Raw genomic sequence first — 14,924 nt, forward strand, 5'->3', positions numbered from 1 at the left:
AGGCTGAAGGAACGATTGCTCGGAGAGGTAACGATGAACTTCTTATATAGCAGATGGACAATGCACGAATTAGGGTTTCCCTTTTTTCATTTCAAGTCTAGGGGGTATTATTGTAATTTCGCTTGTCTAACGGTTTAGTAACGGAGTGAATTGACGGAACTCGTTCAATTCAAGTGTCGAGAAAATAAAAAAAATCATATGATTTTAATTTTATTTCTTTTAAAAAATTTAATTTGGTCTCTAAAATTTTGTCAAATTTTATAAATTATTCTCACCAAAATTAAATTTTAATTAGTATAACTATATGTTTTTATCCTATTTCCGGTTTATTTGTAATAATATAATGTAACCGTTCAGGTAAGTATTCGAAATTTGATTTTGCATTGATAGTTACTTCTCGCTTCTAAAAGTAAAAATTATCTCCATAAACGAACATAAGTCCTAAAGACAATCCCGACAAATGAGCACGAGTCATTCGTGTGGGTTCTGCCCATCTTAATAAATTTCCTAGGACATTTTCCAACATAAAATTGTTCTAAACAAGACACGTTTAACTAGGAAGTTTTTATAATTAAGCTATCGGGAAAATATATGCACGTTTAACTAGTCATTCTATACTCGAGATTACTCTAATTCAAATGTACTTTCGGTTCATTCATGTGTTTATTGACGGTATAAAGAAAAAAAAAAAGGGAAAAAAAAGGAGGAAGTGAAGCTTTTTATATTGTCAGTCATTCATCAGCGTTACCCCCCATCTAAATTACTCAGAAATGGCGGTTGCAAACCTACACAGGCTCCGCCAAATCGACCGTCTGCCGGCGATCAGCTACTCCAAATCCATTTTCTCAAGATGGTCGGCGTCCGCTGCTGCCTCGACGGATTCCTCATCGTCCTCATCTAAAAAGGTATCAGATCGCATCGTCAAATTGTTCGCAATTGATCCGGAGGGCACGAAGAAAGAGGTCGTTGGATTAACGGGCCAGACTCTTCTTAAGGCGCTGGCGAATCGGGGCCTGATCGACCCCGATTCCCATCGATTGGAAAACATTGATGCCTGTTCGGCGGAATGCGAGGTTAGTATCGCTCAGGAGTGGCTCGAGAAGCTCCCGCCGAGGTCCTACGACGAGGAGTATGTGCTCAAGAGAAGCTCCAGGGTCAGGGCTTTGAACAAGCACTCAAGGCTTGGCTGCCAGGTTATTCTCACCCCCGAACTTCAAGGTATGGTCGTTGCAGTTCCCGAGACCAAGCCTTGGGACATTCCTTAATTTTTACTCGTTTTTTGGAACACTGGATCTTTGTTATATGGCTTATTTGGCTGTTTAATAATTTGTACCTTGAGGTGGTGCATTTGGTGGATGACTTGTTGTCTTTGCGAAAGATTATCCTCTAATTGCTTCGTTTCGATGCTTCTATATTCTAGTTGTTCTGTCGTCTTGTTTGATGATATATTTTTGTATTCGGATTTCTGTACCTCTTTGTTACAGTGGATGTAAACATTCGGAGAATGTATAAGAAATTGACAAGCAATTGTTAGAATATGAAAAAAAAATTGGGTTCCTTCCGTTGGTGTCACTACTCTGTTCTTCCCGAAGAGCCCAACAAAACTACACAAAATTCATTACAATGAAAAGGAAAAAAAAAAAAAAATGTTAGAAGTATTGAACCACTATTTGTTTGTCAATGATCTAGGGGATAGTCAAGAGTCCTGATGTTTGTAAGCCTAACCTTAGTTTCTTTGAAGTTGTTTGTTCAAGCGATGGAAACATCCTATCTAGGTATTAATCTAAAAGCTTCTTGATGCCAAATGAGCTACTTTCAGAGTAAGTTGGAGATCCCTCTCCATGTTCATCCCTTAGAGAAGTCTTATAAGACTTGATATGGGCACGTTTGTAGTTGGGTTTTATTTCTTTATAAAACTTTGGAGATCTTGTTGAATGAATAATTTAAACAGAGGTATACATGTAGATTCGAAATGGTATGGGAGATTCCCCTAGAATCAGACTTTTCAGTGTTGGATCATTCCTAGCAGACACACGAACGATTCGTTGGTTGGTTATTTATCAGATTATCATGGAGTTACTAAATGTTCTTGGAGATTAACGCCCAAAGGTCAGTGTACCCATAGATATTTTTTTCTCTAGGGTTGCTCTGGCTCCAAGGTTGGATTTTGGGAAGATTTTTGGGTGGACAATATACCCTTCCTTCCTCACCTTTCTGGCTCGAATTCAATCACCGACACCCACTTCAAGATGCGTGGGTCTATGGTGCTTGAAGTTTGGATTTGAAGATATGAGTGTAATAATGTTCATCTTGTTGGTTCTTGGTAGTTTTTCCAATGGTGATAAAGTACAATCTAGAAACTCCAGTTGGCTTTTGTATTCGAATAACCAATCTAGAAACTCCTGGGGGGTAAGAAAACTTTAGAATGAGCTAATCTATTGAAATTGGTGGATAGTTTTACATTGGAATGATAGATAGGGCCTTATTTTTTGTTGTGACCTTCAACACTTGGGGAACTTTACATTCGAATTATATTTTAGCTTGAGCAAAGCTTATTCCTAAAAGAACACGGCGGTGGATTAGGAACACAAACATCCCGTGGACTTTAAATTCTGGAATTTTGACTGTAAAATCTATACTTCTGACAGACAGTCCTGACTTTTCCATTTGCTTAATTGTTGTGTGGCCTTTCCTGTGGAAAATGTTGAAGATCTTGATTACATGCTCATCCACTTCCCTTGTTCCAGAACTTTGTGATGGTCTTTTTATCCATGGTTTCACCATCATGGGGCTGTACTTGGAGCTTGATTGATTCCTTCCTTCGGTTATTGGTTGGTTCTCCCCTCATAGTACAGCCAATACTATTTGTCATAATGTTATTAGAGGTTTTAGCTGGAAAGAAGGTGTATGCCTTTCAGTGGTAAGTTTATGGAGTTAAAGAGGTGATTGCCATTTGTAAGACAGTAATTTTGTAAGGTTAGTTGAGTTATATGCTAGGATGCATGCTCACAAACATGGTTACCCAAGAAGAAAGCCAAACAAGTTTCGAAACCTCCCTTTGTGCGTCATGTTCGATGTGTCTGTAGACAGCTCAATTTTAGACACCATCCATTCCGTTCATTTCCTTGCCTTTTCTTTGGGGATTACTTCAACCACACATTCTTTCCTAAGCAATTCATTTTTAGTCCTTACAGAAGGATGTGTGCTAATTAAGATTATTGGGTAAGCAGCTCAGAATGGCTGATTATAGAGCTGTTTTTTTTTTAGGTTTCTCTTCAAGTATGGGTTGCTGGAAAACCAATAATCTGAGATGGATGAATTAGTGTGTGTATTAATTAGTACGTCTCCTATTTCACTTCAAGATGCAAAGTTTTCTTATGCAATGGCATATTCAATGCCAAAGGGCCTTGGTAGGGGGAGTATAAGTGGGTCGGTCAGTCGGTCGGTTTGAGTTGAATTGTTAGAACCGACAATAAACTGATATGTCTGGTCGGGTAAAACAAAAGCAGTTACCTGGGACTGATTTACGCCCAACCACTTGACAAAATCTACATAGACAAGTATTGTAACAACCCAAGTCTAGCGATGACAGATACTGTCCTCTTTGAGTTCTTCCTTTCGGCTTTCCCTCAAGGTCTTAAAAACGTGTCTGCTAGGGAGAGGTTTTCACACCCTCAAAAAGAATGTTTCGCTCTCCTCTCCAAACGATGTGGGATCTCCCAAGTATGGTCCGTTCCAGATTGGTTTGACTCGGTGTAGTTAATTTTTCTTTTTCTTTTTGGTTCTTCTGTTTTGGCTTGCTCCCCTAAGCCAAGTCTGGTAGTGTTATTGAGTTTGAATAGAAAGTAAAAGCACAGATTTTAAAGTGGTTAAGGTTATTATTTGAACTTCCCCTATTTTCAAATACCCAATTTAGTTCTTGTATGTGCAATAAATTTACAAATCAGTCCTTTTTAACGGAAAACCGTCTCTTGCCCCCATTTTGGAACTTTATTAATTAACTTCAAACTAATAATAATAATAATAATAATAATAATAATAATAATAATAATAATAATAATAATAATAGGGAATGCATTATCCGTCCTTAGTCGATCAAAAAAATTTCTTTGTATTACTTATCTCATTTTCCATTGAAATAAAAAAAAATTTCACTCCACTTGTGTCTAGTCCTGTGGGATCCTGAGACCTATCGAGATGAACAAAATAAACATCCCAATGTGTCGGGTCTTGTCGTGTTCAAATTGACGACTAGTTTAAAATGGTAGTTTAATTTTCAATGACACATGTAATAGGCTGTGACATACGATAATTGTATAGGAGAATGGGCACGGGGTAAACTTTGACGGGTGTAAAGGAATTGAGTGGTTAAGTATTTTTTTAAAACTAAAATACTTTATATATATATATATATATATAAACATTCAAAACTTTAGATTTTTAATATTAAAATTTTTGAAAGAAAGATAGTATTTTTAAAAATAATTTATAAATTTTGTTTAGTAATAGAAACATATTATTTAAAAAATGCAAATCAGGAAGGATAAAATAAGAATAAATTAAACAGAAAGCCCTAAACCCTTCTTCGCGCCGGTTCCTCCTCCTTTTGTCGCTCATCTTCGTCTTCTTCCCGCCGGCTCCTCTTCCTTTTTAGCAGCTCAGTATCACCGCCGTCGCCGCTGTCTTTCTTCCGTGCCGGCTCCTCCTCTTTTCTAGCAGCTCAGTGTCACGCCGTCGCCGCCGTCTATCTTCCGTGCTTTCTGCTGCCGTGTCACTCCTAGCGGCTTGCACCGATTTCTCGTTGTTACTGGTATGTTCTCAATATCTATCTGTGTCTTTTTCCTAACTAGAGAAACTTAAATTATAACGTTTCGGATGAAAGAAAGGAGCAATAGCTTGCATCCAACCTTGAACCTATCATCCTATTTTGACTTTTGTGTTGTATTAAATCAGATTGGTGTTTTATATAAATGAATTCTTACTTATATATTCTTTGCATACCTATTTGGAGAATAGTTACTGAGTATCGAATTGTTTGGCAATGAATTAGTCACAAACAAGATGGTGCTATCAGAGGAGGAAATCACCAGGCTTTTCAGAATTCGAAAAACTGTGTTACAAATGCTAAAAGACCGAGGTTATTTTGTCGGAGACTTTGAGATCGACATGTCAAGAGAGCAATTTAAGCATAAATATGGTGAAAGCATGAAAAGAGAAGATATTGTTATTAATAAAGCTAAGAGAAATGATAGCTCTGATCAGGTATCGTCTCAAAAATGGGAATATTTGCTTAGTGTTTTTCATAGTTATAACAGTTCAGTTACAGGAGCTATGAGTTTGTCGATAAATTCTCCTATTTGTTTACGTCCTCATATCGTGACTCTTTTCTGTATAGATATACGTTTTCTTCCCGGAAGAACAGAAGGTTGGTGTCAAGACAATGAAAACATACACGAACCGCATGAAAACGGAGAATGTTTTTAGAGCGATATTGGTCGTTCAACAGAATTTGACCCCTTTCGCTCGTACCTGTATAAGTGAAATATCTTCCAAATTCCACTTGGAAGTTTTCCAGGTGAAAATATTTTATGGCCAAGGCAGTTGTTTAATTGCTCTTATTTTTCTTAGTTTACCTAAAATATAAAATTTTTGTTCTTGTTCTTCTCTTTATTTGTGGATGCAGGAAGCGGAATTGCTTGTTAATGTCAAAGATCACGTTCTTGTTCCCGAGCACCAGTTACTTACCAATGAAGAGAAAAAAACACTACTGGAGAGATATACCGTGAAAGAAACACAGGTTAGCTTTAGTTCTTCAGAAAATATAACCTTGTAAGAATGCATCTCGAGATCTATATTGAAACGTGATATGCTCACGCATTCTTGATACCACTTTGGTTCCCATGTCTGTAGCAATAAATTAGGGATAAAGGTGAATTCATCATTGAACTCCTCGAATCTTATCTCAATGAGTGACTATCGTCTCGTTTTCTTCGTGGTTCTATCTTCAAATTGCCCAATCTTATTCAGTGGAATTTTGCTTTTTCTCGTGTTCGTATTTTTGTAGCTTGTTGTGTGCATGTGCTCCATCTAGTTTTCTTAGCAACGAAGAATTCTCGACAGTGTTTTATTTTTCGGTTTGGCCCTATTTACCACTTCTAGAGAACTATTTTTAGGTTGAACTAGGTATTGGGGCATTACTCCATGCACGCATTGTGTACTAATCACACTCCGAACTATAGAGACATTTGTCGGGCCGTACCATATTGTCTACTATCTATTTGTTAGTGTTGATATGCGTTTGCATTTCTGTTGCAAAATGAATAAGAATCTTATATGATTTTACCATACTTTGTGTTAGCTACCACGCATACAGGTGACCGACCCAGTTGCAAGATATTACGGGCTAAAGCGTGGACAAGTCGTGAAGATCATCAGACCAAGTGAGACTGCAGGAAGATATGTTACTTACAGATATGTTGTCTGAGTATGCTTAATATTTTGCAATTGAAGATGTGACATATGAGTTCCCCTTGGGTTGTGATATCTTATTAGGTGAGTTGAAGAAGAATTTGGGAACCTTTTGTTTTCAGGATTTAGATGGGACCTTCATAGTATTGGTAGTGTTGTACACTAAGTAGATTCTTATGAACATGATACCTTACCTTTGGAAGATTCAATATTTCTATAAAAGGCCACTTTTTGCGTATTGAATTAGTCATGTGATAGTCCCATATTGGTCGGGAGGAGAACAAAACACCCTTTATTAGGGTGTAGAAACCTTCCCCTAATAGACGTGTTTTAAAGGCTTGAGGGGAAGCCCAAAAGAGAAAACTCAAAGAGGACAATATCTGTCGGTGGGCTTGGGCTGTTACAAATGGTATCAGAGCCAGACATCGGACTATGTGCCAATGAGGAGACTATTCTCCGAAGGGGGTAGGCACAAAACGGTGTGCCAGTAAAGATGCTGGGCCCCAAAGGGGGTGGGATTGTGATGTCCCACATTGGTTGGGGAGGAGAACAAAATATTCTTTATAAAGGTGTGAAAATTTTCTCCTAACGGACGCATTCTAAAACCTTGAGGGAAAGTCCGAACGGGAATACTCAAAAAGGACAAAAAGGATAATATCTACTATAGGTAGGCTTTGATCGTTACAGTGATAGTCACACTTCATAATTTTTCAATAATCTTATTTAATCGGAGACGAACTAATTGCAAATGACTATTAAAAAAGTGTTGTTTAACGAAAAATATCTTTTTTTTTAGGTGCAACTAACACATATCTATAACTATAGTAAGGTAATAGGTGGTTTGTGATTTTGACTGAAAAATAGGATCACCTTAGCTCTAACATAGCTTCATTGAAACTGCATAGGTAGTAGCTACATAGGATAATGCATATAGCAAGCTCTAATAATATTGTGTTGCCATTATTTATCATTTTCAACATAGTAGGATTCAACTGCAACAATCTCTACCTCTTATCATATTGCTTCTCCAGCCAAAAATCGACTGTAAAAATCTAAAGCTTCACGTGGTTTGTATTCAGGTACAGTATGTCCAGATCCCTGCAACAATACCAACGTACAATTTTAATCATCAAAGACTAAAAAAAAACATTACTTTTTATAAAAAAAAATTACATCATCACTTGCCTTAATGGTAAGAAAGATTAGGTTGTTCTCGTAGCTTCGTAAGTACCTGCCATTCAAAAAGTAACTCAACGGTTCAATTAATAAAGTTAAAACAATGGAAGGTGTTTCCTGATGAAAAGAAATTGATTAGGTGCTTAAACAAGTGGTTTGGGACTAAACAAACACCTTGTTCTTTAACAAGTTATTCCATCTTTTACGTTATGTATTTGCATACAAGCTTTTTATCATACCAGGCTTTCAGCTGCAGGGAATCTATAATTACATTAACTTAATACATGCTTAGTTATCATATTTTGCATATCTAGTTAATAAACATGAACACATTGAACAACAAGATGAAGATGCAGAAACCAGAAACACAAGGAAATGAAATGACAATTGTACCCGACAACTTGTTCGTTCGACGTCCATGGCCTCCATTCATCGATGACCTTGTATCCAAGTGATCGAACCCAAGCTTCACTCCCAGTGAATGGAACACACATATCATGATCGCCGCTACCAGAAAAAACGAATATGCAAGTCAGCTTCAAAAGATCTAAACACAACAGTCACTTGAGGTGGTGTTATGACCAGATAGTTGGAAACATCCAATTTCATATGATGGCCTCTCCACTTATTTTGTGCCATTTGTATTTAAAACCATGTACAAAATGTTCTAAATTCTTATTGTTCATAATATGTTCACGTTAAGAATATTTACAATATAATAGCGTAATGTCAATGTTGCGGACGGTTGAAAGAGGAGTCCCACAGTTGATCATGGGTTTATAAGTAAGAAATATATCTTCATTGGTATGAAGCGTTTTAGAAAAAACAAAAACAAAATCACAATAACTTATACTCAAAGCAGACAAAATCCTGCTATCCTTTTTACTAATGACAAAGAAATATGCATGAAAATGCCAATAAAACAGAGTAATGAATGGTACCTGAAAATAAGAGCTCGATATCCTTTCAAGGTAAGGTTTTTGTGGTAGGGGATCATGCTCCCAGCATCGTGGTCAAAGTTAAGTTTATCAGTACATAGCTCCCAGTTGCCTGCCAAACTCTATTGCCATTGATAAAAACATAAAAAGTAAGGTCTAAGAATTAAGGGCATATAAATATAGTGAGTACGGACAACCTTACTTTGTCAGCATGGATTGCTTTCCTCACTGCTTCATTGTTCAACCATGCTGTTGCAACTTCATCATTCTTTACACAATACATAAATGTTAGGAGGCAATAAGTGTAAATAAATTTAACACCCAAACAAACAATTTATTTGGTGCATTTGGAAGTAAATGATTTTGGACCAGTAAACACTGCCTCTAACTATAAATGTCAAGGAAACACCAGAACGAAGTTGAAAAGTTAAACATATTTTGACAATCACAAACAAATGAAAGGTAATGGTTCAGCTCAGGATGGCATTGAAGAAGGTTCCCCATAAAGAAATGGGGTTTTACCCTTTTCTCATAATCGAAGCACAGAAACCTTAAACTATAGCAAATACGATGGAGGTACCATCAAAATCCAAAAAAAACCAAGGAACTGAACTTACAGTGCATGGAACTTCGGTGTCACCAAGAAGTTGGGACCAACTTGGAACAATGCCAGCTCTGACAGGAGCTCTAAGAGGCCAGGCTCGACCAAACATCCTCTTCCTCACCGCAAGTGGCCTCTCGGTCTCGCCAAGCAATCGGAAGCTGCTCGGCAACTCGATATTTTTAGTCTTTATCTTCTCAGGGGCATGGTAGCAAGGTTCCAAAATGTTGTATACGTTTAAGCCATCAACCAACTGAGATAAATGACATATTCTTAGGTGAGTTGAATATCACCATCCAATTCTCTCACTCTAATAAATGATTAAGTTTCAAAACCAGCTTTCATCACCTCGTCAACTCTGGCAAGCTTGTCCTCACAGGCCATGTCAGTGGGTTCATAGTAGTTTCCTTTACATGTATTTTCAACTTCCTGAATATGGGTCAAGTTTGGAAAGTCAAATAACATATCATTGCAAGGATGGTGCAAGACCAACCTTGAACAGGCAGAGGATCAGCAATTAGTCAAAGAATGAGCTACACTTTAAACTAAGGAATCAACCCACCTGAAACAGCTCATCAGAGATCAGGCCCATCCCATGTGCAAATGGAACAAGAGCATTTCCATCGAACACATCATCTGTAACTCCATTTCCAACCAAGTAACCCTGCAAAGCAAGTGACTCGTTTGGTTAATCCTAACGTTTTAGCTTGATTTAAATGCATGTAGTTTGGTTAATCCTAAAATATCTTCATTTTTACCAAATCTTAGTAGTTTTCTTACGTGACATGTTTTATTTAGACATGGTGGAGAGATACGATGAGTAGGCATTCGGGTCGAACAATATAGGAGTTTAAACTTGAAACAAATAGAGCAAAATCAAGTAGGTTCCATAAAAATCAGTAGTGCATAAGCAGGTGGTGCACAATCTTAAAAACTCCAATCCCTAAACCCGCTCTTTTAATGAACTTTCCCACTTGATCTCCTTAGAGTAAGGTCATTTAACCTCCGCATCTATCTAGTGTTAGCTCATTTTTTCTCCCCAGCGTCTAAAGAAAACGTGCCATGTAAAAAAACTGTAAAGATAACAACAAGAACGTTTCAGAAATTCAAACCAAAACAATAATTAAACTTTTTAAACCATGGAGACTAAATTGATAATTGAACAAAAAGTTAAATGCTATGTTTGGTTAATCATCCATTTCTTATTTATATCTTTAAAAAAAAGTTTGTCACACTTGTTTTTGACAACAATAATCCAGACTAGCTTAGTTCTTAAACATTAAGCCAATAAACTTGCAAACAAATGTGAAATACAGTTTTTATTGTTTGTTGGATCCTTAATTTTTAAAAAAAAAACAACCATAAACCAAATAGTGCACCTTGAAATTCAGAATGGGCTTTACACCAGTCTCAAGTCCTGAAAAAACAAAAGATTCGTATGTTAATTTTGAAGAAGAAAGCACGAAAAACCCAAAAAAGAATTACCTTTAACGACTTCGGTGGCAAGAGTTGGCACATATACTCCTGCATATGACTCTCCAGAAATGTAAAAGGGGTTAGGCAGGAACTGCGGGAACAACTTAAACCACTGCCCAATGAAGCAACAGAAGAATGTAGAAAGCACATCAGTATATCTTATCATAAGACGACTCAAAATGTTAACATAATAAACATTACCAAACGAACCCAATACCTGAAGGAGAAATCTGTGTGAATCAAGAGCAGTCTTCACGTCACCAGTATTATAATCCGATGCATCTTTTGAATAAGATAAACCAACTCCAGCAGGCGAATCCAAGTATATGATGTTGGACACCTGAATCAGGAAAACAAACAATTGGGAGCTTATTTTTTAATCCAAGTGAACAAACAAAAGCTGTTCTACAAAACGAAGAAAAATTGAATAAAACAATGTTGAGATAGTTCGGAGGAAGGCTCACGTCCCCTAATTAAGGAATAATTCTATAGGTACGAGGCCTTTTTAAAATTAAAGTCACAAGAGTTTATGCTCGAATTGGACAATATCTTTTCATTATAGTGGTTCCTAACTATCAGACATTCGACCACTTTCTACAAAAAGAAGAAAAATTGAATCAAGTCGAACCTTCGACCAGCTGTATGGATTAAGATGAAGTTTTGGAAGGCCGTCAGATGTGTTTGCTGCTTCAAAGTTAAATGGCCCTTCACAAGACGAACAAAACAGAGAAATGGTTGCTTAAAAATGGCCATACAATTCAAAGAAAGCTAAAAACTAACACTTTTTTTTAGTGTTTTAATCTCTAACATCAATAAAGTATTGAAAATAAATTTTTTAGTGCTTAAAAATATTAAATATAAAGTAATCTTTCTATTAAGCTTTTGCATAATAAATTAATAATAGTTTAAAATAGTAAAAGTGAGAGAACAAATTTACGTCTCTAAATACCCAAAATTGAAAAGAATAATAAAAATAAAATAAAATAAGCAAGTGTGAATGTTTTTTTTTTTCCTTAACATTTTTTAATTTATGATAAAAAAATAATTTAAAATATAGTTTTTTTTTTTTTTTATCATATATATATATATAATACTTTAAAAATTTTCAATTTTACCTCTAATTTAATAGAAATTATCATTTAGGTTCTCCAAAAAAAATATTAGTAAAATTTGTGGTTATTGCTTTATTGACATATTTGGACAAAAGATTATTTCCCTTTTTTTTTTTTCTCTTGGAAAGTAATAAGTGGAAATTTTATAACAAACCTCATTTATTATATCTATCAGTTTCAAAAAAGTTAATAAAAACAATATTATTTAATTTAGATTTTTAATAATATTAAGAATTTTAGTTATATGGCCTCAAACGCAAAGGATGAACAATAAAAATGGGTAATAACTTCAAAAGAACACAGCAAGCGGTTCGTATTCGTTTCAATCGCAGTTTCAAATGCATTCAACTCATCACAATCATTTTAAGGAAAGAAAGAAGAAAACAGAAAGGAATTGATGAATCACAAACAAAACAGGCAGAGAAATTTTAACAAATGTCAGTTAGAGGACGGAGATCAAAGAAGGAGAGCAAGAACCCTACCGTGCTCATAAACGAAGCCATCGAAACTAGAGCATCCAGGGCCGCCATTCAGCCACAGAACCACCGGATCTTCAATCGGATTCCTCTCCGATTCAACGAAGTAGTAAAACAGATTCCTACCATGCTTTTCGTCGATCTCCACATACCTTCAAAATCCATACCGAAAAATTCAAATTCAAAGCCAAAAATCTCCAGAAACAAAAACAAATCATCAAAATAACTGTAAATAAAAAATCCGCACCCGGAGTAGTGCTTGGAAGGGAAAGAGCCGGAGAAACCAGGGAGCTCCGAAATGAGTGCGGAATTGGCCAATGGAAAGAAATAGAAGAAAATGATTGAAACGGCCGAGAGAAAGGGAGGACGTGATGAGCTCCTTGTCTTCGCCATGGCCGTCGAATCTGGAGCTCCAAATTTGAAGCGAGTTTTGATTGATCTGCAGTTGCAAGGAATTTGTGACGCCATTGGTTCGTTTTTATAACCAACGTCTCAGCGCCATTTTTTTTCATTGCTATTTTTATTTTTAAGAAAATTGTTTGTAAAATATCTTGAAAAAGTATGTTTTTTTTTTTGTTTTTTTTTTTTTTTTTTTGGTTACACACGTTTTTTATGCCTAATTTAATATGTTACCTACAGAAAAAAAAAAAAATAAATAAATAAATAAAATAATAATACTATATAAAAATAGTTATTAGATACAGCATTATTGTCAGGTCGGTGAACCTACTCACAAAATATATACTATTAAATAAGTGATTCTCAAGCTCTAAAAATTAAACGATGATATATAAATAAACATTAACGTAATATATAAAAAACTAATAAATAAATAAATAAATTATGAAATTTAGTAAATTAACATTAATCTAACCCGTCATTGTAATTTGAATAAAATATTATAAAATATTAACGATTTATTAAAAAAAATGTTTAACATACCTATATTTAATTATTTAAACAATGGTAAATTTTATAATATGCTTTTAGAAAGAAAAAGTAAATCCTTCTAAGAGATCATCATAAAAGGTTTTAAAAAATGATTTAAAAGGAGTGGTTGGTGGGAGACAATTCGGGTCGAAGTGGACACTTAGGCTTAAGTCACAGATAGAGCATGAAATGAGTTAGCCATTTAAGCGTCCAAATTAAGGTTCGTGCACATATTCATTCGACCTTTTTTTTTTTTTTTTGTGAGATATATTCAACACATTATGGCACTGACATTATCCCACAACGTTGTTAGGTTACTTACTTTAATTAAAGTACAATTAACAATGAAATTCCTAAGTTGTCTTATTCTCACGATCACTCTCATTTGCATATGGTCTCAGTTCATATCCCCTTTTTACTCAAATATCACATGCTCACTACCTTATGCCTCGATTCGTCTTGAAACCAAATCATAATCAAAGAAGTACTGTTAGAGAAAAATCATCGGGTTCGTTTGACTAAGCTCGTTCTTTGACCACCCGTTGTTATCCGTCACACTTTGTAAGAGGAAAACGCATATCATTTAAGGCTTTTAAAAAAAATTAATTTATGAGATTGTTATATCATGAACTAGTCTATATTGTTTGATTAATATATTTTTTTAAAAAAAAAAAAGAACAATGAAAAATAAAATTAGACCAATCGACCACAAGTTGACCCGAGAAAATGGGATTTTGTCGTCTGGTTTGGTGAGCAGCTCGAGAGATTCCTTATCCACGTCAGCCTTTTCTGAGTTCTGCCAGCCAGTTATTTCACGACATACATAATATAATATATATATATATATATATATAAAAATATAAATTTAGAAGGAAAAAACAAACTTTGAATTTTTTTTTAATTACACTAAAAATTAGAGTTATTACGTAAAAATTTTCAATAATAATTTTTAAAAAGTTGATTTCTTGTTTTTTTTTTCTCTTTCAATTAGTTAATTTTTATTTTTATAATAATTTATTTTAATTAATATTAGTGAAGTTTTTTTTTTTAGATTTTAATTCTACTGTAAAGTACAAATTGTTTTATCAATTTGGAATTAAAATTGTTTTTTTTTTTCATTAAATTTATATTTTTCAATATTAACATTTTTTCATGTTTGATTTTTTAAATGTTATTGGAACAAAATTGTTTATTGAAAAAAATGAATAAATATCTTGTTGTTATTTTTTTTTTCAAAAAATAATAATTACTATTTTTCTGATCTTTAAAAAAATCTCAACATTTTATTATATTTTTTATTTTGGTATTTATGTTGGGTTGTTTTCAATTTTATTAAAAAGAACAACATTAAAAAAAATGTAAAAGGAATATATAATAATCTTATAAGTTCGTGTCATCTTGATTCCGCTCTAAATTAATTATGTCAAAACTACATGAACCCGATTACAACGAATAAATTTTTAATTTATCTAAATCCAATATGTTTATAATTCATTCCGACCTTTTTTTTATTTATGGTATGACCTTTTTCAATCTTTAATACTTTGCTCGTATTTAAATACGAACCTTATTCATTTATGCGTACAAACCCGGATCAGATCCACAGATATATTAAACAACCTTAAACAAAAATATCAATGATTTAAGGTTGGTGAAGATGCAAGCAATGGATGATGATGCCAAACCCTTTAAAAACCCTAACGATTAAGCATTGTGGGACCCTTAAGTTAATGCCTTTTCAAAAATA

At 34.6% G+C, this 14,924-nt stretch overlaps 3 protein-coding genes across 3 annotated transcripts; 2 read left to right on the forward strand and 1 right to left on the reverse strand.

Annotated features, from left to right (window-relative positions):
• Window positions 1–719: 719 nt before the first annotated feature.
• Window positions 720–1,561, forward strand: LOC111488356 (putidaredoxin-like). The gene has a single exon (XM_023136057.1). The coding sequence runs from the start codon at window positions 771–773 to the stop codon at window positions 1,263–1,265; it is 495 nt and encodes a 164-aa protein (XP_022991825.1). The 5' UTR covers window positions 720–770; the 3' UTR covers window positions 1,266–1,561.
• Window positions 1,562–4,564: 3,003 nt separating this feature from the next.
• On the forward strand, window positions 4,565–6,710 carry LOC111488357 (DNA-directed RNA polymerases II and IV subunit 5A-like). The gene is made up of 5 exons (XM_023136058.1): window positions 4,565–4,810; window positions 5,051–5,262; window positions 5,396–5,575; window positions 5,684–5,797; window positions 6,359–6,710. The coding sequence occupies exons 2-5, from the start codon at window positions 5,062–5,064 to the stop codon at window positions 6,482–6,484; spliced, it is 621 nt and encodes a 206-aa protein (XP_022991826.1). The 5' UTR covers window positions 4,565–4,810; window positions 5,051–5,061; the 3' UTR covers window positions 6,485–6,710.
• A 614-nt stretch (window positions 6,711–7,324) lies between these two features.
• LOC111488218 (serine carboxypeptidase-like 20) lies at window positions 7,325–12,730 on the reverse strand. The gene is made up of 14 exons (XM_023135907.1): window positions 12,495–12,730; window positions 12,254–12,399; window positions 11,288–11,364; window positions 10,877–10,999; window positions 10,669–10,771; window positions 10,563–10,600; window positions 9,746–9,847; window positions 9,532–9,612; window positions 9,200–9,436; window positions 8,785–8,850; window positions 8,586–8,704; window positions 8,038–8,151; window positions 7,654–7,699; window positions 7,325–7,566 (listed from the first exon to the last, which is right to left on the reverse strand). Exons 1-14 carry the CDS (start codon window positions 12,713–12,715, stop codon window positions 7,483–7,485), a joined length of 1,557 nt encoding a protein of 518 aa, XP_022991675.1. The 5' UTR covers window positions 12,716–12,730; the 3' UTR covers window positions 7,325–7,482.
• Window positions 12,731–14,924: the final 2,194 nt, after the last annotated feature.

This window comes from Cucurbita maxima, unplaced genomic scaffold (genome assembly GCF_002738345.1).
Source record: "Cucurbita maxima cultivar Rimu unplaced genomic scaffold, Cmax_1.0 Cma_Scf00013, whole genome shotgun sequence".
Classification (NCBI taxonomy): Eukaryota; Viridiplantae; Streptophyta; class Magnoliopsida; order Cucurbitales; family Cucurbitaceae; genus Cucurbita; species Cucurbita maxima.